Source organism: Xiphias gladius, chromosome 1 (genome assembly GCF_016859285.1).
Source record: "Xiphias gladius isolate SHS-SW01 ecotype Sanya breed wild chromosome 1, ASM1685928v1, whole genome shotgun sequence".
In the NCBI taxonomy this organism is placed as follows: Eukaryota; Metazoa; Chordata; class Actinopteri; order Istiophoriformes; family Xiphiidae; genus Xiphias; species Xiphias gladius.
The window spans coordinates 21369841-21394884 of NC_053400.1; the positions used below are offsets into that span (position 1 = coordinate 21369841).

At 42.6% G+C, this 25044-nt stretch overlaps 2 protein-coding genes across 6 annotated transcripts; both read right to left on the reverse strand.

Annotated features, from left to right (window-relative positions):
- Positions 1–707: 707 nt before the first annotated feature.
- On the reverse strand, positions 708–5226 carry sord (sorbitol dehydrogenase). Of its 2 annotated transcripts, none has more exons than XM_040130447.1 (9): positions 5038–5226; positions 4909–4942; positions 3694–3858; positions 3295–3454; positions 3022–3140; positions 2395–2460; positions 2128–2306; positions 1782–1879; positions 708–1550 (listed from the first exon to the last, which is right to left on the reverse strand). In XM_040130447.1, exons 1-9 carry the CDS (start codon positions 5089–5091, stop codon positions 1385–1387), a joined length of 1041 nt encoding a protein of 346 aa, XP_039986381.1. In that variant the 5' UTR covers positions 5092–5226; the 3' UTR covers positions 708–1384. The 2 variants fall into 2 exon arrangements, with proteins under 2 accessions (XP_039986381.1, XP_039986296.1); XM_040130362.1 differs by having other exon boundaries at positions 711–1550; positions 1758–1879.
- Positions 5227–7441: 2215 nt separating this feature from the next.
- Positions 7442–21327, reverse strand: terb2 (telomere repeat binding bouquet formation protein 2). 4 transcript variants are annotated; one of them, XM_040130560.1, is made up of 7 exons: positions 21142–21327; positions 10011–10092; positions 9767–9906; positions 8578–8639; positions 8441–8508; positions 8262–8350; positions 7442–8030 (listed from the first exon to the last, which is right to left on the reverse strand). In XM_040130560.1, the coding sequence occupies exons 1-7, from the start codon at positions 21278–21280 to the stop codon at positions 7891–7893; spliced, it is 720 nt and encodes a 239-aa protein (XP_039986494.1). In that variant the 5' UTR covers positions 21281–21327; the 3' UTR covers positions 7442–7890. The 4 variants fall into 4 exon arrangements, with proteins under 4 accessions (XP_039986494.1, XP_039986503.1, XP_039986511.1 ...); XM_040130569.1 differs by having other exon boundaries at positions 7442–8040; positions 21142–21321; XM_040130577.1 differs by lacking the exon at positions 21142–21327 and adding an exon at positions 10998–11380.
- Between the last annotated feature and the right edge of the window lie 3717 nt (positions 21328–25044).

Consider the following 25044-nt stretch of genomic DNA (forward strand, 5'->3'; position numbering starts at 1 on the left):
TAACTTTAATAAGTTACACTTTTGACTCTCAGTACTTAAGTCAAACTTATGAGAGTAAATTACCATCTCATAATTTTGATTTAGCATGTTGAAACTGAAATCTCATGTCAAACTTTTGGACATTTCTCTTAGTAAGACTTTTACTTTCAGTAAAATTCAGAATTCAGTCTGATTATCAGGCTATTTCATTATAGGAGTTACTATTTGTGTCTCAGTTTCACACCAAGTACCGATTCTAGGCGGTTTAAGGGGCAGTGGTGCTCCAAAGTCGTACTTGATAGATTGATATCTCCCTGTGCATATCCTGCTTCAGGGAGATATTTTTTCTATAATAGCTGCATCACAGTATATCATTGCAATTATTATACTGTACATATTGCACACTGCTACTGTGTATTATGGAATAAACCCTTTCACGGCAGACACTTTGACCCGTCACAGCAGGAAAAGCACAGCGTAAATAACATGAACATCAAGTGCGCCTGTACTCAAAGAACTCAGTATGCAGAGGAAATCTACCTAATTTTTGAGTTTACTGTTGAGGTACTCTATTGTCCCACGATACAGTGCACAGAGGTAACAGTGGAGCTGCTCACAACTGAAGAAAACAGGGTGACACGGCAAGAGAAAGATCTTGGGAAGTAAAAGCAGTGTTAAAATCTTTGGAAAAGCACTAGCTTTATTCTTGTGAAGTTTCACTGGCAGTGCTGTTCCAAAGTCACCATTTTTTTTAAATAAATTTAAATTGACAATGGCCTTCTAAAGTGGCAGCTTGATTGACGTGAATCTGAGCATGACTTGCCTCCTTGTTTCCTGCGCTGCAAAGTACATCGATTTCTATTATACTAACTATAAAAACAGTATAGCATGACAACTAATTAATGTGCATACAGTATATTAGTGCTATACATGGAATTGGTACAATTGCCTACTAATGGTTCCAATTTGAGCCTCTGGTTCCACCTAATGCCTAAAACTATGAAATGCAGGCTCTGTAAATGAAGAAACATTATTAAAGAAATGCAACGCACTTTGTAATTTTTATTTTATGATTTAAAGAGTTTATTTAATATGTGGCACTGTTTAAAATTATCCTAAATTCCAAATGTAAGAAAATTACAAATCATATACAATCATAAAGCAATTAAAATGTTGGTTATTCAGTATAACAAAGTTGAGCATCATAAATTAATTACACGTACCATTGGATGCTAATCACATGTCTGACCTGCAGGCGGTACAGCAGTCAGTGCTGTTGATAGTGTGTGTCTCTTTAAACTAGCTCTGTTGTTTTTCTCAGGGTCAATGTCCAGTTTGTGGATTTCTGCCTGTCACGCTAAGTCGCTCTCACTCAGTCTGTGTTGTTTCACTGCGGCGGGTCACATCAGGGGTTCTGGTCGTTCTGGTCACACTTTAACATGACCTTTATCCCAAGACCCTGACGCGTGGTCTCAAAGGCCTGGACTGCCTGCTCCAGGGGGTAACGGTGGGTCACGAGAGGCTTCACATTCACTTTACCTGACGCCAGCATTGCTATGGCCATCGGCCAGCTGCAACACAGCAGGACAAATGTTAAACTCAAGAGTTTATTCTCTGTGATACCCAATTAACCACTCTATGAGTTGAGCTTCAGCCAGTGACATAATCGTTCTAAATATTACTGCCGGTAAGTTAACTCACAAGAGGAACTGCCTCTAGATTTGCTTTAAACAAACCGCGTATAGAACAAGAAGTGAAAATAATGGATCATTTCTTACGTGTTGCAGTAGCGGAAGACTCCCCTGATGTCCACTTCTCTCACAGCAGCGTTGATCAGAGGAACAGTGACCATCTCTGAGCCGAGACCCACCAGAACCACCACACCTCCTGAACCTGTTGCCTGACGGGGCAAAAAAAAAAAAAATCAGTTGTAACATGGATTATTTCATAAGTCTGCAGATACTGAAACTCTTTGGCATTTATGATTCAAAGTGGACCAGTTATAGTAATAATAGGCGGCGGCGGAGAAAGTATTCAGATTCTTTACTTCAGTAAAAGTAGAAATACAACACTCTAAACATATTAAATAACGAGTAAAAGTCCTGCATTCAAAATGTACATTCATTATCAGAAGTTAAAGTCCCATACATAGATGGCAGTCTGGATGCTGCTCTCAACACCAGTGCATTCAATAGTGATGTGAGGCTGAGTTCCAAGAAGGTCCTCTACACTCTTGGCGAGCTGCTGGGGTCCATCGCCTCTCTTCACTGTCAGCTGGAAGTCTGCACCCAGCTCTTTGGCCACTGTCAGACGCTCTGGAAACAGATCTGGGAGGGGGGAAAAAAAAAAAGTTCTACCAGAATCTGTACGTTGTGTAATGTCAGCTGAGATGAGTGTTTACAAACTGCGTGTTACCGGTGATGACGACCTTTGAGGCCCCCATTGCCTTGGCCACAAGCAAACAGACCAATCCAATAGGTCCTGGAAATAAACAAGATGCGGACTGTAGTCACTGCATGAAACGTCTGATGACGTAACACTTCAAGACATGCAACAGTAGTGTGCAAGCGTTATTATAAACAAGTTTTGAACTGTAAATTTTAATGTTCACTTACGGGGAAAAAAACAAGAGTCAATGCCATACTGCCAAACTGTGCTGTATGACTTCGCCTCTATAGGAAAGAACTTTTTCACCTGGTATTGCTTAACACAGGTGTCTTAATGTTCATTAGTTTGTTTTCAACACAATGGCTTTGTTAAATATTAAGTCTCTTAGTAGCTGTGTTAAGCTTCACTGGTTTTTGCCTCACTTGAGTTTTGAGTCAGTATGATTCTCGATTTTGCAACTGTACCCACTGAATGTCGAATCAGATTCCATTACTTGCACAGACATGTTACTCAAATACTGGAAAATCGCCTCTCTTATATTAGTGCGCAGCACGCCCTGAAATGCACTCTGTGGTATCTCGCTGAAGGAGCATTCCCACAACAGCCGGTGACTCGGTTTATCGTGCGAGTTCGAGAGTTTTGGCTCAGTTTTACCTGCACCACAGATGAACACGGTACTGCCGAGCGTGACGCCGGCTCTGCGACAGGCATGGATCCCCACCGACAGAGGTTCGATCAGCGCTCCCTCCTCAAATGTCACGTTATCAGGCAACCTTGAAAAAAGGACAGCGTGAGAGTACAGAAGGAGAAAGACAGAAAAGGATGTATGCAGAGGTTGGGCAAGAGAGTCAGCTGGCAGCCAGAGATCAGGCGGTTGTTAGGTAATATCTGGTGCAAAGTCACGTAATCCTGAAAAAAAACTGTTACTTGTAACAGAAGTTGGCACTGTGCGTGTAGTATCTGCACAGGTTTCCATCGTCGGGGGGTGTGGCACAGAAGAAGATGGTGGGAGACAGGTTATATCGTCCGTTTTTGAAGAACTCGTCCGTCTCGCGGGGCACACCAGGCTCAATGGCCACCCTGTCCCCTAAAAAATACAAGTCGGGTTGACGGCACTTGACAAGTTTGTCCTGGTACCTTTGTAACAGAATGCATATATTTATATTTACGTCACTATAAGAAAACATATCCCGGGAGGTATGATTTGCAAGTTGAGTAATATAACCTTTTAGAATTTCTGATATTTGCCCATTGCATGAGACACTGCCATTGTTATCTCACAGCCCTGAGACACGCACATAACCAACCACCTGCTCGCCCGCTGACCTGCTTTAAGGTGCTTGACTGCCGACCCGATCTTCACCACCCGCCCTGACGCCTCGTGCCCCAACACCATCGGTTTTGTGACCACAAAGTCCCCGATTCGGCCGTGCTGCCAGTAGTGAACATCAGATCCACAGATTCCAACAGAGTGCATCTGGAGCAAGACCTCTGGGTGCAGGACATGACAGGATATAAGACAAGGACGCGGTGGTACTGACTGATACACATTTTGTTGTCACGGAAGGTGTTAGATCTAGCTGTTTTTATTAATCATGCGAATATAAAGAGCACGCCAAAGATATATGCTGTTTGCACACAGAGTTTATCGTATGTACGTAGAAAGGCACTGGCTTATGAAAACAGGCCATTCCGTATTCTGGCGATGTCTTGAGGAGGACAGTAGATGGACACCATGCCACAAACATAAAAGCGTAATCGGATCATGTAAAACAATATTTTGCACTACACCCATACTGGGTCGTGTCAGATGGATAAGACAAAAATAAAACATTCAGAACGGGCTACACGTGAGGGAGTGCAGGGTTTCTTCCTGTTTAGGGCGCTGTCTGTCGTGACTGGTGGAAGCCTGTGGCAGAAAGGAGGGACCAACCTTATCCACCAGCCAAGGACTGACTACAGCGAACTGCTTGCAGACTGTGGTTGTCTGAATAGAAAAAGGTCCATGTACATGTTGAATTTCATTCTCTGGTTTTTAATAAACTGTTAAACTGAGAAATGACTCGTCTCCTGCTCTCTCTTCCCAAATCAACGAATGCGCCGACAAAGGACACTACAGAAGAGCCTGATTCCAGACCTCTGAGTAATTTACAACATCGCTGGTTTGATCAGCAATCCAAATGTGAATGAATGAAGTGAAACAAAATGGCAATGCAATTTTAGGCTGACTACTGACCAGCTGGAAAGGAAACTTACTTTTTTTTTTTTTTTTACACCAGTGCATTGTAAATTGACTTGCACATATATATAAAAAAATGGCTATAAAAGCCATAAAATCGAAGGATAGTTTTCCATCAGTTTAAAATATATTCATGTGGGAAAATGAATGGGAGTGCAGCTCCATATCTTTATATATATATATATATATATATATATTTATATAAACATGAAATGCTTGATAAAGTGGCCTATAACCTGTAAATTGCACCTCATACACAGATATATATATGTATATATGTATGTATGTATGTATGTATGTACCATTAGGTCCTGGCTCCGGGACGGGGCGCTTTTCCTGTGCGAAATGGACAATGCAAAAAGGTGAGAGTCAGTTTAACTGACAGAGCTCGTAGCAGGCAAATGGGGCAAGGTTTGTGGTGGGTCTCCTACCAGCCTGAGGTCTCCCTGAGAGTACAGCACCACGGACAGATTCTCCTGCGCCATCGCGAAATGCAGCACTGGGCAGGCGACACGGCGGCGACGAAACGGGACGGAAGACAGACGGGAGTCCTGACCCGCACCTCAGAGCCGCGGCGCGCTTCGGTCCGAGTCAAGGTGCAGACCGTGCGGACGGCAGCGAGCTTCCTGTCAGCGGGGCTGGCACCAAAACCAAGCGCGTTGATTGGGCCACACGCGTGCGGGACAGTCCACTCCGCGGAGGTGGACGGTGCCGCGCGGAGCGCTCGAACCGCACTCCTGACACGACATGTAACTCCCGCTACTGCTGCTCGTTACTCGGAAAGGTGTTCGCACTGTGTTGTTGTTGTTGCTGTTGATCGTACGGGACTATTGAATCCGTATCATCGCCACGCTGCGATGCATTCGGCCTGCAAAAGCCTGCGACCTCCGCCATAGTACGCTCCAGCCTGATACGACCGTCCAATTGAAAACGGGCACAGTTTGTTTTCAGGTGTTAGGAAAAGTACCCGTTACGTCCTATGAAGCGGAGTGGTGGAAAGTAACTGAGCACATTTATGCAAGTGGTTCAAGTATTTCACGTGTGTATTTGCATTTTCCGCTTATTTATACTTTTTTTACTACATTCAATTTACTTTACAAATTAAGATTTTTACACGCAAAACACACGAAGAGCTTGTAAAATAAATAAATAAATAAATAAAAAATACCTAACAGTGTATACAATGTGAGCTTAATCGATTAGTCAGCTAAGTCAGTTATCAAAAAATAGTTAGCGACTGTTTGGTCAATCACTTAAATCGCTTTTCACGCATCCAAACACTTCACGGTTGCAGCTTCTCAGACGTGACAGTTTGCCTCTTTTCCTCGTCTTACATGGCAGCAAACTGCATCCTCTCGAGGTTTGGACTGAACAAAACAAGACATCTGAAGGGGTCCCTTTGGGTCCTCGGTAATCGTGATGCCCTTTTTTCTGATATTTTCGAGATCAGGGAAAATAAGCAGCAGATTAATCCATAATGAATCCATACTTCTCTACATTTCAGAGGGATATATTATACTTGTTTATACTCTCCTAAATTTATCTAACAGCTTTAGTTACTAGCCTCTTCACAAATTAAGATTGTTTTAAATTAAAAAAAACACGAAATGCTCATAAATTAAGATGCACTATTATTGATTAAACTACCCAATAGGATATAAAAATAGATTGAAGTTATAATTGTGATGGCATTTCCCGCCATTTGATTAATTGGGAAAATAATCATTACTTGCAGCCTTATATAAAATAGTTAAAAATTAGCTGCATCTCAACTACAACAGTAAAATGTTGCTTACACATTTGTACACCAGTAATAATAATCTAATGAAAACACATTCAAAGACATTTTTTTCCTGTATTGAGTACTTTTACTTTAAATACTTTAACTACATTTTCCCTGATGATACTTACATACTTTTCAGTGCAGGACTTTGACTTGTAATGGAGTATTTTTACAGTGAGGTATTAGTACCTTCATCTAAGGATCTGGATACTTCCTCCACCACTGGCTGAAAGTGAATGAATAAAGTGCTTCTTGTGTTTTTGTATGAGATATACAGCATTAGCATTACGATTGATAATGTGACTGAAGTTAGATATGACAATAATATACTGTTCTAATTTCCAAGGTTTCCATCTTTTGATGGCGTCAGAGAAAACTTTGTTTTGTTGAAACAAACATTTCACATTTTGTAATGAAATTGCATTTGTTTGTACAACACAAAATAAATGTAACGCACGTTTCTTGTTGCCCAGCTTGTACGATTGGAACAGATTTGAGAAGGAAAATCAATTAGAGATATATAACAGATTTGATCTGGACAAACCTCATTAGAAGTGCACTAAATGAAAATACTGTTGGTTGATGTTTTTGTTTATTCTGTGAACTTGCCCGCAGTTACCACTATACGACTGCACACTGGTGATTCCGAACTACATAGGACATGAAGCACAACTGCACTGAACACCTTAGTGCTGCATTCCTTACATGTAGCTAAGTCTTGTATAGTAAGGTATGGCTACAGATTAAGTTAAAGCATGTTAGCCGAGCACAGGAGTTCCTGTGGCATCTTTTTTTCGTGGATGGATTACTACACAGGCCTGATAGGCATAGGTCCAGGTCACAGGGCCCATGGTCCGGAGCCTCTGTTTGGAGTGTCTGTTAACATTTTAAAAAACAACTATGACGAGACGAAAAAGACAAAAGAACACAAAAAAAACCCACAAAAGAACTACAAAAGGACAAAATGACTACAAATGGAAGACAGCAAACACTCACAAAAAGACATAAAACAACCACACAGACTCAATTTGTGTCTCTCTCAGTTGGGGGGCTTTGCTCCTGTGCAGGAGGGGTGGGGGGCCTTTTATATGTCTGTGCCCAGGGTCCCATTGACTCATAATGCGTCCATGCCTGTTAGGGTCAACGAATCAATTTTGACTGGGAGCAAGTCTGTCCTCACTCTGCTGTCATACCAGAAACTGAACAGCGTTGCACACACTGTGAGACAGATCACATAGAGGACAAACATTGACCCATTTGTACCATTTGCCTTTTTCAGAGAATTTAATTGGGCAACATGAGAAATTAGAGACTGCGTTAAAGGGATGAAACAATTAGCAGATACAACGAAATTGTTTGGACTAAAATACAAAATGAGATCAGAACTAGCCATGTCACACTGATTTATTTTACGTCAGTGTATACATCTACGCTGCAAATACGAGTGCAGGAAGGCAATGCAAACATAATAAACAAACTGAATAACTCATCTGCCAGTACATTATCTACAGCTTGCAACCGAGAGGAGCACAACAACTACTCGTTCCTCTTTAACATGCCTTTTTCTCAGAGTTGGAGCATCGGAAACACCTGGGATGGAAATCACACAGATCACCTGAATATTGCTGCAGGTTGTCCATGCTGACATACCCTTGAGTGAATAAGTCAAGAGAAAAAAGAAAAAAACAAAACAAAAAGCGTGATGTTAGCACATGCAAAAAAACTTCCGCCAACAGACGTTGGCGATTGCCTCATAATCTAAATACTGACTGCACCAGACCTTCAACAGAGGTCAGTTATCTATTATCTTATTAGAAACAACTCAAACATTTTCTCAAAAGAACAAACTGTAAATTGTGATAAATGCTTCACCTGTAAGCATGTTACTAACTGGATACTCCTGCAAATACCCACACAGACAGGCTTCACTTTCTGATGAGTCTGTGTCAGATGGTTCACAACTGCAAAAAGAGCAACAGGGACTTAATTAGTTTACTGGACAGTTTACAATTTAGTAAGATCTGCACATTTAAAGTGGAGACTTAACATACTAGCCTCTGCTGACTTCTCCTTCACTGTACTCATCTTCTGTCGGGGAACTAAAATTCTTCTGGGAACCCTGTAAAACAGAACCCAGTCCAACTGAGGTGATCAGCGATTTGCCTCTGAAGTTGCCTGTTGTACTTACCTGTGCAACTGGCTGCTGATCTTCACACTCCCAAATCAACCTCCCAACCACATTTCTCACTTCTGAAATTACAACCAGAGGAACACCGCATGAGTCATAATTCACAAAATTGGTTTTCTTTGAAATGAATCGTTCATTAGAGTGGTTCCTAGTGTTTTCGGCTTGACCCTTCAAAGTGAGGCAACAACTATTCACAACCCTTCATCACAATCTGATTTTGTCTCTGACTGGTCCCTGTGAATACTTTTTAGAGGCCTGATGAGGTAAAACTACCCTGTGTTTAGCAGGTCTGAAAAAAAGCAAAGACTAATGATAAATTCTGAAAAAATGTTTTTTGTAGCAGAGATCTCTTGTCCCGGGACATAATTGTGGGTCCTGGCCCCAAAGTTGGGAACTACTGATTGAGTAAAGTTTACAATCATGGCTAAATGAACCTCCTAAGGGGCCCCAGGGCAAAAATTTGTTGTGGGGTAACTTTTGATCCCCACTGTACATAGCAGTTTCATTATTTACTAAGGCAAACAGAAACCAACCATTATTCTGGAGCTGAAAAGGAAACAATATTAATGATTGATTAACTGTTGAAGTCTTTTTTTAAACAAAAAGCTGAAGATTTGCTAGTTTCTCTGTGATAGTAAGCTATTTCAGTAAGTTAACTTGGGTTTCATGGAATAATGATGAGTACATTTCATCATTTTCTGACATCTTACACACTGAGCAATCAATCGATTATTAAAGAAAATAACTCATGTCAATGTGTTGATAAGGAAAATAACTGTCTGTTGCCGCCTCACTTACATTTCTGTGATGGAATAATACTACACTGCCTGAGGTTCTCTGAGTGTTAATAACTTGACACACAGGAAAAGTTAAAGCAATTTGTAAAACACAACTTAACAACAAACCAACTCAATATAAACTAAAACATTAACAGTCTTAATACTCAGATTTTGAGACTGAGTACCTCAACAAGACCCGGGCCACAAGATGGAGGATGGATGACGTGTTATACGTCATATTCTACTTCAGTGTCGCAAATTTCGAATCCATTTGCAGTTACTCAAATGACATCGCCAGAAAGTAATTCGGGACATCTCAGGGTCCTGGACCCCTGGGCAGTCTCCCACTTTGCACAGTTGGTAATCCAGCCTTGTTTACAACGAATTAATGAACATAAAGTAGTCCTCACCATCCTGAACTGAGGCCGGAGGCAGCACATAGTGACCGATGTGCACAGACTTTACACTCTGGCGCTTCTCACAGGCAGACAGAAACAAGCTCTGAAAAACCGTCACCTTGTTCCAGAGGTAATCTTTGCTCTCAAATATCCTGAAAAACAAAACTAAGGTTATATCTTTAAAGGGATTATAGACAAATGTCTTTTGCTGAATGATAAAAGTGCAGCTTTTTGTTTTTTTCATCCTGCTCTTCACCTCAGAGTGTCTGGGCATGTAGCATCCTCACTGAAAAGATAATCCGCAGTCCTCCAACCAGCAACGGTCCCATCCTCCAGTACTGCAAGAAAAATATGTTATGACCAAAAAGCCAGCTCAAACTACCAGAGCAAAGTGTGTGTGCAAGTGCCAATGTATGTCCAACTTTATTCTCCTTTTAAAGATATATCTAGAAATCTTGGTTTAGTTATAGTGTTAAACTAACATAATGTTAGTGGCAGAATCTCTTAACCTGTAAAGCCTCATGCATGAAATACTTATCAGAAAATTAAAACTTTTTAAAACCGAGGTGTTTATTAAACTTTTTGACCGAATCGAAACAAATAGAAATTTAAATTGCATATTTTTTTGTTTGTGTCATGTGATAAATTGCCATAAACACCTGATGTATTATTTCAATTGTTTTTTGTTTTCTTTTAACATTATATATACATATCGTATATGTGCATATACTTTTATTTACTTTTTAGAATTCAGATTTATGTTATAGATATGTACAGTAATACAAACATGTCTATTATAAATATTGATCTATTTTTAATCAGTGTAATAATTTATTAATTTATTGGTCTTTTATTATAATGTACTTCACTGCAGTATACTACAATATATCATATTATACACTATTATATAATCGATATCCCAATTTGCTTGAGGAAATTTACTATTGGTTAAGATTACTTTTCTGCACAGATATTGCACTAATGCAGATGAAAAGAAAAAAAAACATTTATGTACACTGGCCTCGGGTATTACACTGCATGTCTTTCTATTGTCAGGTCATGACTGATATTGCTGATGTAGAGGCCTCAGAAACTCATGTACCAAATGTGATATAAATGGGGCTAATATCGTCTCAATAGCTATTACCCACTAACGAGCACAATTAACAAATACGTCACATTTAACATTATTTGTTTATATAGCTTGAATGAATCTATAAACCTTGCCCCCTGTAATACTTACTCCAAAAGTTGTGACACGCCTGTGGCACACTACTTGAAAACCAGGCAGACTTATTCCTAAACATAGCCACAGTCCTATCTCTTAACAAAAAAGTTGTTTTTTTTAGTTTCCGCTCGTAGGTATAGCACTATATATTAAGTGTATTATCTCTTCAGCTAGCCTGCTATCCTTATCTATTTTAATTTTTTCAACCTTTTTTTTTTTCCCTCGAAAAAAAACAAAAACGGTGGACACTGTTGGGCTCTGGTCAGCGCCGCCTGCGGTTTTCGCGCTCAAACGGCTCTGCTGTATTCAAATGCTGTCGAAAACTGTCGGAAATGTTGCACTTCGAAGAAACGGTTTGCCTCCCATTGCGGTTGGCAAGCTTTGTGCGGTTAGCAAGGGAGTGAGGCAAAGATACTGGGTGGGGTGAAAGGGTCGGGTGCATGCAGGTGTTATAAAGACAACAGGCAGTTAGTTATCGTAGTCTGGCCCGGTTGTCGACACCATCAACAGCTGCGGCGGGTAGACTACTTCCAAACCCTTAAAGGCACGATCGCCGCAGTGTGTGTCAACAGTCAGTCACCGCTCCCTCAAATCTGAGCACGAAGACACGACACGTATATTTTTAGATTTAACTGCGATTTACGCCTTCTGAGAATATCGTTATCTCCCATGTCCATCGCAAGCAAAGGTCCATTATCCCGCTTAGGCATCATAGAAAAGTAGACGCTCCCTATGACACCAGAATTTGCCTCAGATTCATCACATTTTCAAGTTTTCCGAAGTATCAAAGTAATTCATTGATAGTCCTCAGTACGTACATAGCAAACAGGTATTTCTAATTTTCAAAAATTGTTAAAAAAAAAAAAAAAGTCTAAAAAACAGGCCTAAATTTTTTTTAGCCCACGGCCCAATTTACTTAATCCATGGCAAAGTTTACGTTAAACGTCACTTCCTGTTCCTTGAAAAGTTTAGTGAAGATTTTTAACGTTTAATGAAACATTCGCCAAAAGATTAGAAAAATAATAATTTCATTTTACTTTCTGATATTTAAGCTCATGTTAAACCCCTATCCTGAATGAAAAAAAAAATGTATAAACAACTTTTAACCAGTCAAATCTGGCAACACTGGAGCTAATGTTTGAACCCCAGGAGCTTACGAGACCAAACCTAAAACACTACTACTGAAAACGGCAGCCACAGAAAGACAGAATGTCCTTTTTTATTTTTCCAAACACACGATCTGGGAAGTTAACGCTAGCAAAACAAGTTAAAGAGGCGATGGTAATTGTCAGATCTAGCTGTTTTATTAATCATGCAAATATTAGGGAGCACGCCAAAGATATATGCTGTTTGCACATCGTGAGTTTTAAGAATCTAATCATTCACTATTTTTATACGCTTTGTTGCAAATCGTTAAAGTGAAGTTCATATTATAAGAGTAGTCTGTTACATGCAATGAGAGGGTTTTAAATATTAGCTCCACGGTGCGAAGAGTTAACACAGTGATAGTACTGACCTGTAAAAGAAAGAATGCATTGTTCACAGTTTACATCCCACACTCCCTCACAGAAGATAAAACACTTAAGAGTTTACTGATATGCGCGCAACACAGAGCGGCCTTGAACGCAGGTGGCAGGACAGCATCCCCGCCCGTTGGGAAGAAACAGCTCAGTTAGTCACGAGGGTCAGAACCAGGAAGTAAACAAAGAGGCGGGGCTTGTTTTCGCTGTCTCTCGCGACTGGTGGAAGCCTGTGGCAGAAAAGGAGGGACCAACCTTATCCACCAACCAAGGGAGCGCTAAGCCTAAACCACGGCGCCGCCCCAACGTCTTTGACCAATCAGATAGATGCACATTCCCATAATAAAACCCGGTGTAACTTCAAGACAGAAGTTAGCTACAGTGAACTGCTTGCAGACCGCGGTTTTCTGAGTAGAAAAGACCCATGTACATGTTCAGTTTTATTCTCTGGTTTTTAATAAATTGTTTAACTGAGAAATAAGTCGTCTCCTGGACTCTCTTCCCAAATCAACGAACGCGCCGACAAAACTGGTGACCCCGACGTGACTTGGTGAAAGAGGAGGATTCGACTGAGTCCGCGACTGAAGACCGGGCCTGAGTCTCCGGACCCCTTACCACTCACGAGAGCGCTCAAAGAAAAGGTAAGCAGGAGCCTGCAGTTAAAGACCAAAGTTCCGTGCATTGGACATTACTCAATTTCAGACAGTGGAGAGGAGGTAAGAATACTCATGGCGTAGAAATTCAAAAGTACAAAAAGTAATAATTAAAGTTGTGTATCAAAACATAAACAGAGAATCTAAATTAAAACAGAATAATAATGATAACAAGTGGAATAGGAGAATAAGAAATCAGATAAGAGAGACTGCTACTCGCGGCCATAAACTGAGAGAAATAGGGAAATAAAAAGATTGCAAGAGTCTTGACTCGTGGTTTAAGATCACAGATCTAATCTGTGCGAATCGGAATTTGTAGCATAAATAGGGCCTCGTAAATGCCTGAGCAGAGTTAATGATAAAAGAAACGAGTACGGTCATCACAGATATATAGAGTCTGCTGTCCTAACACAGTTCTACAAAGTTTGTTCTGGGTAATTTGAAAGTAAATCATTAAGTGCTCAAGCTGCAGGACTGAGCTTACTACTGCTGCAGGTCGGGCATGATAAGGCACACATCACATGAAAGGCTTTCACAGATGAGAGGTAGTCAGTACCGCCATACAGACGTGTAGAGGGCTTCACTGTGTAATCTGTAACTCCTGAAAAGTGAGTGTCAAAATAAAAGCAGTGTTAGAAGTAGACATAAAGAGAATCCTAGAAATTCCCGAGAAACAGGACTGTTGAAAATGCCGGAGTACAGTATGATAGGAGAGTAATTTTGTAGCCTGTAGGGCTGGAAAGGATTAAACGGTGTATTGTTATCTGCAGTGTTGAGTTGATATGTATTTCGCAGAGTTGTTTTTAAAAAAAAATGCATGCAACAAATGTGGGATAGTACAAGTGCAAGAAAAGACGAGAGAGAAATAAGATGGAAAATATGACAAATATAGGGCAGTTAAAGAACTCGGTAATGAAAGAAATGGAAGGGAAGGCACCGGAGAAAGAGAAAAGTCAAGCTAGAAAAGGAGCAATAAAGTTATGGGAAAAGTGGGAAAAACAGGGTCTCCTCACCGGTGACCCGGAAGGGGGGCTGCCTACTCCCCAAACAATTATATGTATTATAACCATGGCAGCTGCCGCTCATAGAGAGGCCTATGTAGATTGGGGAAAAAGCGGGAAAACATAACTGGGGCCCGACACGCAGCCGAATAAAGAAAATGAGGGACTGTGAAGTGATCACGGCAGCCATTTTTGGGTTAATAACAGCAGCCAGAAAAATATAACACAGGTCAAACAAGGACCGGAAGGAAGGAGGGCCAGCAGTAACAGGACAGCCTGCCGTCCCCATAGCACCCCCAGCAGCATCAATTGCAAAAGCAGGCCTCACCAAGCCGGCCCAACTCTATCCCGTGCTCCCGGAGGCAACCCCTCCATACCATTCTCTACCAGCAAAGAAAACACAGGCCCCTGTTAAAGCACCTGTAAAAAAGATAAAGGGAGGAGAGTTGGATGTGGAAAAGGCCCAAGGATGAGGAAAACCAGGCTTTCCAGGAGGATGTGGCTGAAGTTATTCAGACCGTAACAAAACTCTCACAGCATTCCATTCAACAAATGGAAGACCTGAGATGTGATGTGGCAGAGCCAACTATGAGCCAAAGTAGAAGTCAAGAGCCGGGTATGGGTGCAGTCTCATGATCGGGGTCAGAAAGAAGTCTCTCATCATCACGAGGCAACCCCGGCAACATGACACCCCCTTGTCAGCCAAATGAATGGCAGACTAAATACGACAGTGGAAGATATGCCTGGAAGATCTGTCAGATGACGACTCAGAAGGGAAGGAGGATGGGCAGGACAATTTGCTCCTGCATCCCGACTCCGACCAATGGACTAAAACTAACCATGAAGTGACAGGGACCATTAAGGGGGAGTTCAAAGGACATCTGTTACCAACACAGGCGTCATTGCCTTTGAAAATCATCCTGCCAAGGACCCGCCCATTTCCCACCAATTCCCCCTGCCAGTAGCAAATAAAGGAACTCCAGCCTATGTTCCCTTTGCCCACTGAGATATGGAAGGACTTATGTCTCAACTACCCCCGCTGGCTTGTGGTGCCGCAGAGTGGATATCGACACTTGAAGGTCAGACAATGGGAGAATCCCTCGGTGACATGAGAGCCCTGCTGGAAATATTATAGGGAAAAGATGCAGCAAAAAAACTTTTGAAGGATGCAGGGGTGGAATCAATGACTCGAGATGTGACGCCCCTCAACTCCTTCCGGAACAATTTATGGGATTTGCAGAGAATATCCCAATGAGAGAATTGTCTATAGTGTGAGTGGCATCAAAATGAAGGGTGATGAAGAAATGATGGAGTATTTGAAGAGATCTGCAAACCTGCAGGCTAGGCACACAGGGGCCAGACATGACTCCAGTGATGCTACTCAAGCCTTGTGGAGAATGCAGTGCATTGAAGGCCTGCCGGAAGAGGTCCAGAAGGCCCTCACTGACGTTGTTGGTCTCGCAAAAAAATGTGGGTAGAACATTTTGGAACACCACCACCGCCGTCATGGGGCTCAAAAAGATCAAGAGGAAGACGAGCTGAAATTACTCAACGAAAGACTACTGCGCCAACAAGTGGCACAGAGAGATGATGAGACTAAAAAGGCAAAAGCCAAGGCCAAACAAGTGGTTGCCACTCCCATACCACCTGATGACAGCTGGAAACATGAACTGGAGAGAGCTGTAAAGGAGGCTGTGGTTGCCCAGATGCCCCCACTAGACCCACCAACGTACTATGCCAATCATTACCCCCAGCCACAAAAAGTGCTACAATGGGGAAACAGCAGAAGAGGAAGAGGACAACGAGGTGGTGCCTGGACTGATGTCTGCTACAACTGTGGACAACCGGGTCACTGGGCCTCATACTGTCCCGCTACTAGAGGTCCGGCGCGACCACTACAGAACCAGTATCACCAGAGGGGAGGAAGAGGAGGCCACTCAAGAGGAAGGAAAGGACCTAGACTCTCTTATCTCCCCCCAGGGGGACTGGGGGGGGCACGGGGAACTGCAGACAGGACTGTCCGGGCAGACAAGACGCCATGGTGGCCTGTGATATTGATGGTGGCCTGTGATAATGAGACACACTGGTACACTGCAGACACTATTCATGCATCATCAAGCCCATTTCATCCTCATCCTCTCTCTTGCTGTTTCTTGCTTTCACTGTTTTCACTTCTGTGGCTGTGAAAGCCCAGAGGCCACACATTTCCAGTTTCTGTCTCCTTGCTGCTGCCCTGACTGCTCCTTCTCTTGGGGGGAGAGAGAGGAGAGGAATGCTGGGAAGAATGAATGTGGAGGCGGATGGGGACCAATCCCCTTACAACAGACACACTCACACACCTCAACCTCCCATAGACCATACATGAAGATGTTGTACATGGCCCCCGAGCCAACAAGCACTCATGTGTATTGTATTGGATGAAGCTCCTCTCAAACGGACCTAAGACACCTCACATCCAGCATCAATGCATTAAATGGAAATCCTGGCTCCAGACCTTACACCCATACAAAGCCCCTTGTGATGAACTACACTGTACCCTTTACTTTTTTTTACCGGGACTCTGCTCTATGACCAGGCAGAGAGGAGAGGTAAAAATGAAAAAGCAACCTCCAGCAGCTCCTCTATGTTTGCAGGAAAAGGAGGTTGTAGCAGCCTGTTGTGAATTAAATTCAGGCCAGGAAGAGTGGTATGCCTTGGGTTCAGACTCCAGTCCCCATGTCAGCCTTGCGGTAGGGAGCAATTATGAGGCAAGACCCATGGTAAAAACAGCACTCACCCTTACTTGGTTGAGTACTGCAGCTCCCCGGGTATGGAAAGCCAAGGAAGGGGACATGTGGTTCATCTCTGTGCCATTGGAAGAACTCGTCATATTTGAGGATAAAGACCTTCCCCTGTATCACCACAGACTGAAAACACACCACCTCGACACTCCCAGGCTATTGGACGACGTCCCTGCCAAAATATGGTCTACCTCCCCGCAGGATGTGGGTCTGGTCAACACACCGCCCATACACATCACCCTCAAACCTGGGCAAGGTCCAGTATGGAGGTCAAAATACCGCCTCAAACAAGAACAACATGAAGGCATTGCAGACACGATCCAGGGCCTACTGAATGCTAGAGTTATTATCCCCTACGAGCCTACGTGGAACACACCCATGCCTCCTGTGACCAAAGAAGAAGGGAAAGGCTGGCGAATGGTGCAAGACTTCAGACCAGTTAATGATGCAACGGTGTCTGAGGCACTTCCAGTTCCAGACCCATATCTAGCGCTACAGAACATTGGCCCTGAACATCAATTTTTTACAGTGGTCGATTTAGCCAATGCTTTTTTTCTGTCTACCACTGGATCTCGAGTCACGTGAGTATTTTGGATTCACCTATATGGGACAAACATACACATACACTGAACTGCCACAGGAGTACAGAGACAGCCCTGGGTTATTCAACCATGTCCTCAAAGGACATCTGACACTTCTGTCCCTCCAATCGGATGTTATTGTCCTTCAATATGTCGATGACATCCTCCTGGCGGCTCCCGCGGCTGAAGCTTGCCTCACGGCTACACATTCCCTACTGAATCTGCTCGAGGGAGGAGGTTCAGGTCTGCAGGAGAATTGTTGTGTTTTTTGGGTCGAGAAATCTCTCATGCTGGACACACGCTGTCGGCATCACAGAAAGCCTCCATTCACTCGAACCAGAAACCTGCCATCGTTCAACAGATGCTTGCATTTTTGGGCCTGCTAGGGTACAGCAGGAATCACGTCCCGGGCTATGTGGACCTCACCCAACCTCTAAGAGACATGGTGGTTGAGGTTGGAAGTCACAATCTGACTGCCACCCTCTTCTGGACACAGGCCGGTGAAGGAGCCTTCATCCTCACGAAAGAAGCTGGCAAAAGCAATCACAAAGACGAACCACATAGTAATGTGTCATGAACTAAAAGTAAACACTGACCATGAAGTAGTGGCCTTCCTAGGATCAAGTCCGTTAACCTTTTCAACAGCCAGAAAGACCCAAATGTCAGACATCCTACTACAGCCCCACATCTCTTTCCACACAGAAAGAGTTAACATGGCAAGAGGATTGGATACAGCCAAGCACATAATTGTGCAGAAAGAGCAGAGAAAGATGTAAAACTCAGAGCGGATCTGCAGGCTGACCCCAACACTAGAAAACATGCCACCAGAGATCAGGGGATCATAAACCCAACCTGCCTCAGCCCAGCTAGCTGAAATAATTGCCCGAACAAAAGTACTAGAGCTGGCTGAAGGAAAAAGGGTGAATATCTACACTGACTCGGGATATGGACATGGAGCAGTCCATGTTGAAGGCCCGCAATGGGTTAGGAGAAACTTCCTAACGACTGCCAACACTCCAGTAAAACATCGAGCACCACTGGAAAAGTTAGTGCAAGCAGTGAACCGACCAGCAGCTGTGGCAGTAATGAAGTGCAAGGGACGCCAAAAAATAAACACCAGTGTAGTAGAAGGGAATGATGCCGCTGATTCTGCAGCGAAGAAAGCTGGTGGATACACACCAAGGCAGATGGCTGCAACAGAAGCGCAAATACCTGTGTTGACGGAGACAGACATCAGTCAAATGCAAGAACAAGCAGGAGTTTATGAACAAAGTGAAGGGAGAAAAAGGGGAGCAACGCAAAAGGAGGGATTGTGGAGGTCACATGACGGAAGGCTGGTTGCACCTGCTAAACTCTGCCACCTGCTTCTAAAGCAGGCACATGGCCCTGCACATGAAAACAAGAAAAGGACACCACGAAACATTGAAACAAACTGGTGGTACCCACACATGGACAACTGTTACTGACTGTCACACCTGCAATGAACACAATCCCAGGCAAGCGTACGATGGTAAGATTCCCAGTGCCCGAAGCTGCATTCCAGGACATTACAATTGATTTTACAGACATGGGGGTTGAAAACAGAACACAAGGCTACCGGCTGGTGATGGTAGATAGGTTTACCAAATGGGTAGAGGTTATTCCCTGTAGGAACAAGTCAGCAAGAACAGTGGTGAAATGGTTTAGGAATGAGCTCATACCCATATATGGAGTTCCAAGGAGCATACGCCCAGACAATGGGTCTCACTTCAGTAACAAAGAGTTAGGTGAAGTAGAAAAGGCCTTAGGCATAACTCACCGTTTTGGAGGAGTATCCAAGGGCTTAGTGGAAAGGGCAAATCAAACCCTGAAACGAAAAATGCCAAAAATCTGCTATGGCACGAAACCGACTTGGGTGGATGCGCTACCCCTCACACTCATGTCAGTGAGAACCTCACCAGGTACAAAGACACATTTGATACCTCATGAGTTGCTGACAGGCAAACCTATGCCCGGACCACCCAGGGAGGAAGGTCATATGCCCTCTCTGGATGTTTGGCAGGTGAGCTGTAATGAATACATGAATGCCCTGACTAATTTGACTCGAGTTTTGTCTAAACAGGTGCAGCTCGCCGAGCTTGAAGCAACTCTTACCGAGACTCCAGCTGTACAGGTAGGGGGCTGGGTATGGGTGAAAGTCCACAAAAGGAAGTGGCTTGAACCCAGTTGGACAGGACCCTATAAGGTAACGGAGGTTACCTCTCACGCCGTCCAGGTAAAAGGTAAAGCTGGAGCCAATTTGCACCACCTGACACATTGTGTACCTGCCCCACCACCCTCACGCACATTATCGGAGGTTAGGACTGATTTGGCTGAAACTGATATGGACCAAAAGAAACGGGTCACTTTTGATTCAAATTACACACCCTGTCACAACATGTCAGAATCCCGAGGACGTCCGTGGCATCCATTTAGACAGCCTGGCCTTGGTGGCGTAAGGGGAACTTAATGTTTCCTTGTAGTGATGTCACTGATTATAGTACTCCCCATCTTGTGGTTTGGGACTTATAGCCCCAAAAGGACTGACCAAATTAATGGTAAAATCACGCCCCCTACAACCCCTCCAATAAATCCCAGACCAAAACATGCAATAAAATCCTTTGGCAGAGGTTGGATGGGTAAAGGCTCCACGCTAGTGGGATCACCCCAGGACTGGAGCATATATCCAACTACTAAAATAACATTCTCTAAGGGACATAGTGCCACTGTAGAAGTAGATTTCTGTGCCTCAGTGGGTGGCAACTGTGGGGATAAATCATGGGCTTCCAAAATTACTTGGTCGGACAAGTACATATGTATGGTATATCGGAACACTCAACCAGGCAGGATGTGTGGCCTGTGGTCCCAAGCCCTATGGACCACAGGGGCTGATTATGGCTATGAGATGCAAGGAAATGATAACCTAGGCTTAAAACAAAGATTGATAGTAATTGAGAAAGCCAGTTCTGAATGCTCATCTAGCACCACCTGTAATAAACTCTTGCTAACTTTAACTGACCCCCAGGACGCGGATCAGAGACTGTTTGCCATAGGGGCTGACCATAAATCACGTAATTACTACTGCCTTAACGAAAAAAGCAAATCCTCCCCCTTACCAAATGCCCCTAGACTTTGGAGTGGAGTCAGATGAAGAGAAGGAAGCCGAAGAGTCAGGGAAGACGTTAGTTGGATGCCAGGTTGGGCTCCTACTGAGAAGGAGGAGGAAAGTGAGGCTGACGGTGTAGTTTAACAGACTCTACTTATGAGTAGACTCCAGGTCAAAACGGATGATGTACCTGGGGCTTAAGGTCAGAATAGGTATCGTAGTTGAGAACTGCCACTGGGTGTTGGTTTACACCTTAAAAGGTGTAAAAGGAGGGATTTGTAAGATCTAGCTGTTTTATTAATCAGGCAAATACTAGGAGCCCGCCAAAGATATATGCTTTTTGCCCATCGTAAGTTTTAAGAATGTAATCACTAACTATTTTTATACTGTTTGTTGCACATCGTGAAGTTCATATTATAAGAGTAGTCTGTTACATGCAATGAGAGGGTTTTAAATATTAGCTCCACTGTGTGAAGACTTAACACAGTGATAGTACTGACCTGTAAAAGAAAGAATGCTTTGTTCACAGTTTACATCCCACACTCCCTCACAGAAGATAAAACACTTAAGATTATACTGATATGTGCACAAGCACAGAGCTGCCTTGAACGCAGGTGGCAGGACAGCATCCCTGCCCATTGGGAAGAAACAGCTCAGTTAGTCACGAGGGTCAGAACCAGGAAGTAAACAAAGAGGCGGGGCTTGTTTTCGCTGTCTCTCGTGACTGGTGGAAGCCTGTGGCAGAAAGGAGGGACCAACCTATCCACCAACCAAGGGAGCGCTAAGCCTAAACCACGGTGCCTCTCCAACTTTTTTGACCAATCAGATAGATGTACATTCCCATAATAAAACCCGTTGAAACGTTAAGACAGACAGAAGTTGGCTACAGTGAACTGCTTGCAGACTGTGGTTTTCTGAATAGAAAAGATCCATGTACATGTTCAATTTGATCCTCTGGTTTTTAATAAATTGTTAAACTGAGAAATAAGTCGTCTCCTGGACTCTCTTCCCAAATCAACGAACGCGCTGACATATTGAAAGGATGGTTTTTCAAGTGATGTCTCTGTTTATCCTTGGATGTCGGATGTCGCAAAAAGCAGATAAACGTAAAATGTCCCTACTCCTGAACTGTCACACACACAGGTTACTGAATGAACTGGGTGTCTACAAGCCACGGTATTTCTTATACGATGTACAGTAAGGTACAGGCGGGTCTTAGTAAGGTGTTGGACCACCACGTGTCGCCAGAACAGCTTCACTGGGCCTTTGCATTGATTCTACAAGTCTCCTGATCTCTACTGGAGGGATACAAGCCATTCTTCCAAAAGACATTTCCTCATTTGGTGTCTTGATGGAGGTGGTGGAGAGCACTGTCTAACACGTTGGACCAAAATCTCCTATAGGTGTTCAGTTGGGTTGAGATCTGGTGACTGCGAAGGCCATGGCATATGATTCACATCATTTTCATGCTCACCAAACTATTCAAAGACCCCTCCTTCTATGTATGGAAACATTTGCATTTGTTATGTTTTCGCCACTCATTTATAGTGGAGAAAATACAATTACTATACAGTTACTATAGTTTGTCACTTGTCTGCCCTGCAACAGTACTACATTTCACCACCAGATGGTAATATTTTGCAACATATAGTACAGTTGAAAACTAAGTCATAGTCCATTTTCTATGGCTTATTACAGTTCAGTCTGAAAATTAAAGTAAAATACTGTATTGATCAAGCAGTCTTGACTTGAGGTGACTTTTTTTTAAAATTAGGCACAGCTGTTATTGAGTAACTGTCTCTTAAGGAAGCGAGTCACCATATCTTCTAAAATCAACAACTTTCGGAAAGCAAATCTGTGTTGACTGTGATTTTGAATTAGAGATTGGATCTTGATTTGAATCTTTCAGTTGATGGAATTGCAAAAGGGGTTTACCCAGCTTTTAATTAGCTAAACCTGGTGAAAAGGACCGTAGATTAGCATATTGTTAAACTACTTTCCAATCTAATACAGCTGATATAATTAATGTTCGGGACCAGAAGTGTTTGCTGTAGGTAAATGCATTCTTTTACAAATGAAAAGCCGATAAAAGCTGTTATTGCATTTGTATATTGTCAGTATTCATTTGTTCATTTGTTCTCACTTGTTCACAGTAACATCATGAGGTGTGCATTGGCTTCTAGACTCACTCACATTGCGGACAGCAGCACCTTTCCTTTATGATCTATAACCTCCTCGGTGGGGTTGTCTGCAGGTCAGGCGCTCATTGCTACCACACAGCCAAACGCAAAGAACCCATTGACTCCTTTTTACAATTCCAAGTAATGTCATGTAACCTTGTGTTTTATAACAGCGGCAGCTTATTAAGGAAGATATTGCCGTACGGCACTATTGCCATGAAGCTGCTGGTATAACTGATGGGCACGTCACTCTGGAATGGGCTCTATCCCAGCCTATTAAGGGTTTGCACACAGGAAACGCTTGGAAAACTAGTGAGCACACCTATCTTTCTTGTCCATGTGTAGCTGCTCAGCTCTGTGTGCTTTCTATTGGTGTGACATGCATGCACCAAGCGAGAGACTCCATGTAGGTTTCTGCGTGCTTATTTGTAATATTTTGGCCAGCTCGCCTGCACATACTGCCGTTTGGCGACCGAGTTCTTCCACTCAATAGACTGACTGGTTGAGGGGGTTCAGAGCAGTGATAACACTGTTGCCATGACAACAGTGAAGCCACACCCTGTTCCCTGTACCCAACCCCCCAACACACTCCATTCAGAACAAAGCACTGGAAAGAGGGGCTGGTACATGGTGGTACATGCACTGAGGTTTGATATGAGCAGAAGGACAGGAGATAACATTAATCATCTATCTGCTGTTGACTGACCTTCACAAATAGACAACAGCTCAATTTCTATAAAAATATGAAAAAATGAAAATTTTTGTCGGTTACCCTTTTATTTTTCTTGCACAAAAAACAGTACAACATCCCTGGAGTTACTTTCTTACTAATTATTACCAGAAAATTAGAAACTGTATTTCTCCCAATGATGACACATGAAATACCGTAAATATTAAATGTACTGCCAAAACAACTACTCAATTAATCGATTAGTGTATTGACATAAATTGTATACACAACAGTACTGATAAGCGGCTTATTATTTAAGTCATTTATCAAGCAAAAATGCCCAACATCCTCTGGATCCAGATTCTTAACTGAGGATTCGATGGTTTTCTCTGATCTATATCACTTTAAATTGCGTATCTTTGGGTTGTGGACTGTTGGTAAGAAGAAAAAAAAAAGTAATGTGAAGATGCCACATTGAACTATGGGGAATCATGATGTGAATTTATTTATTTTTTCTATTTTTTTTTTTTTTTAGAGATCAGTTTAATCTATAATGAAAAAATTATTTAGTCATCCCTAATTAAATGGAGCACTGAAACAGCTAGTTGATTAATTGAATAGTGGCCTGACAAAAGATTATTCGACTAATGACTCTGCTCATTGTCTTATGATATACTAAATTAAATATCTTTTGGTAATTGATTTTTGGTTGGACAAGACAAGCAATCTAAAGACGACACCTTGGGTTCTGTGAAATTGTGATGGGTGTTTCCTATTACAAATTTCCCTGATATTTTATGCCCTAACAAATGAATAATTTCATTAAAAATTAACTTCAGTCCTAACTTAAAGTTGATATTGCAACTGAGCATATATTATGATAGAACATTCATGCTCCAACTGTTACATTTTGCATGCCTCTTGCTCTTTTCTTTGACTCTGGTCTGTTGTGTGTTTGCGTGTCCTCTGATATCCAGGAATTATTCATATAATCTCAATTATGTAAAAATTACCGGATCTGTCCTCTTCCTCTGCTTTGCTTGCTGTTTGTGATTTTGTCCTTTCAGCTTCCCTCCTGCTAGACAGAGAAAATGGCCTGCGGTGGCAGAGCTGGCTGCCCTGGCCTCATCCATCTCCCCTCTGTCCCCTGTGATATTGTTCCATTGTGTGGTAGCCTAGATTACTGCATTGCCACTGCTGGTGGTAGTATGTTTTAGGGCTGCAACTAACAATTATTTTTGTTTTCAATTCATCTTACGATTATTTTCTAGTCTGAGTGAGTGATTGTTCGCTCTATAAAATGTCAGAAGATGGTGAAAACTGCCCATCATATTTTCCCAGGGCCCAAACTGTCATCTTTCAATTACTAGTTTTGTTCAAACAACAATCCATAACCCAAGGGTATTCAATTTGGTATCATAGAGGACTAAGAAAACCAGCAAATATTCACATTAGCTAGGCTGAAACCAGTAAATGTTTGGCATTTTTGCTAAAGAAAATGATTCAAATGACTAGTTGAATATCAAGTTTGTTTCTGATTACTTTTCTGTTAA

Excerpts from the sequence above, each read along its gene's own strand:
- sord (XM_040130362.1), bottom strand. The coding sequence starts at position 5,091 with ATGGCGCAGGAGAATCTGTCCGTGGTGCTGTACTCTCAGGGAGACCTC. Across the intron at positions 4,943-5,037 it reads CTCAGGGAGACCTCAGGCTG|GAAAAGCGCCCCGTCCCGGA; the intron begins GTAGGAGACCCA and ends CATTTCGCACAG. Across the intron at positions 3,859-4,908 it reads CCCGGAGCCAGGACCTAATG|AGGTCTTGCTCCAGATGCAC; the intron begins GTACATACATAC and ends TCCTGCACCCAG.
- terb2 (XM_040130560.1), bottom strand. The coding sequence starts at position 21,280 with ATGGGCAGGGATGCTGTCCTGCCACCTGCGTTCAAGGCAGCTCTGTGC. Across the intron at positions 9,907-10,010 it reads ACATGCCCAGACACTCTGAG|GATATTTGAGAGCAAAGATT; the intron begins GTGAAGAGCAGG and ends TTTGTTTTTCAG. Across the intron at positions 8,509-8,577 it reads ATCAGCAGCCAGTTGCACAG|GGTTCCCAGAAGAATTTTAG; the intron begins GTAAGTACAACA and ends TCTGTTTTACAG.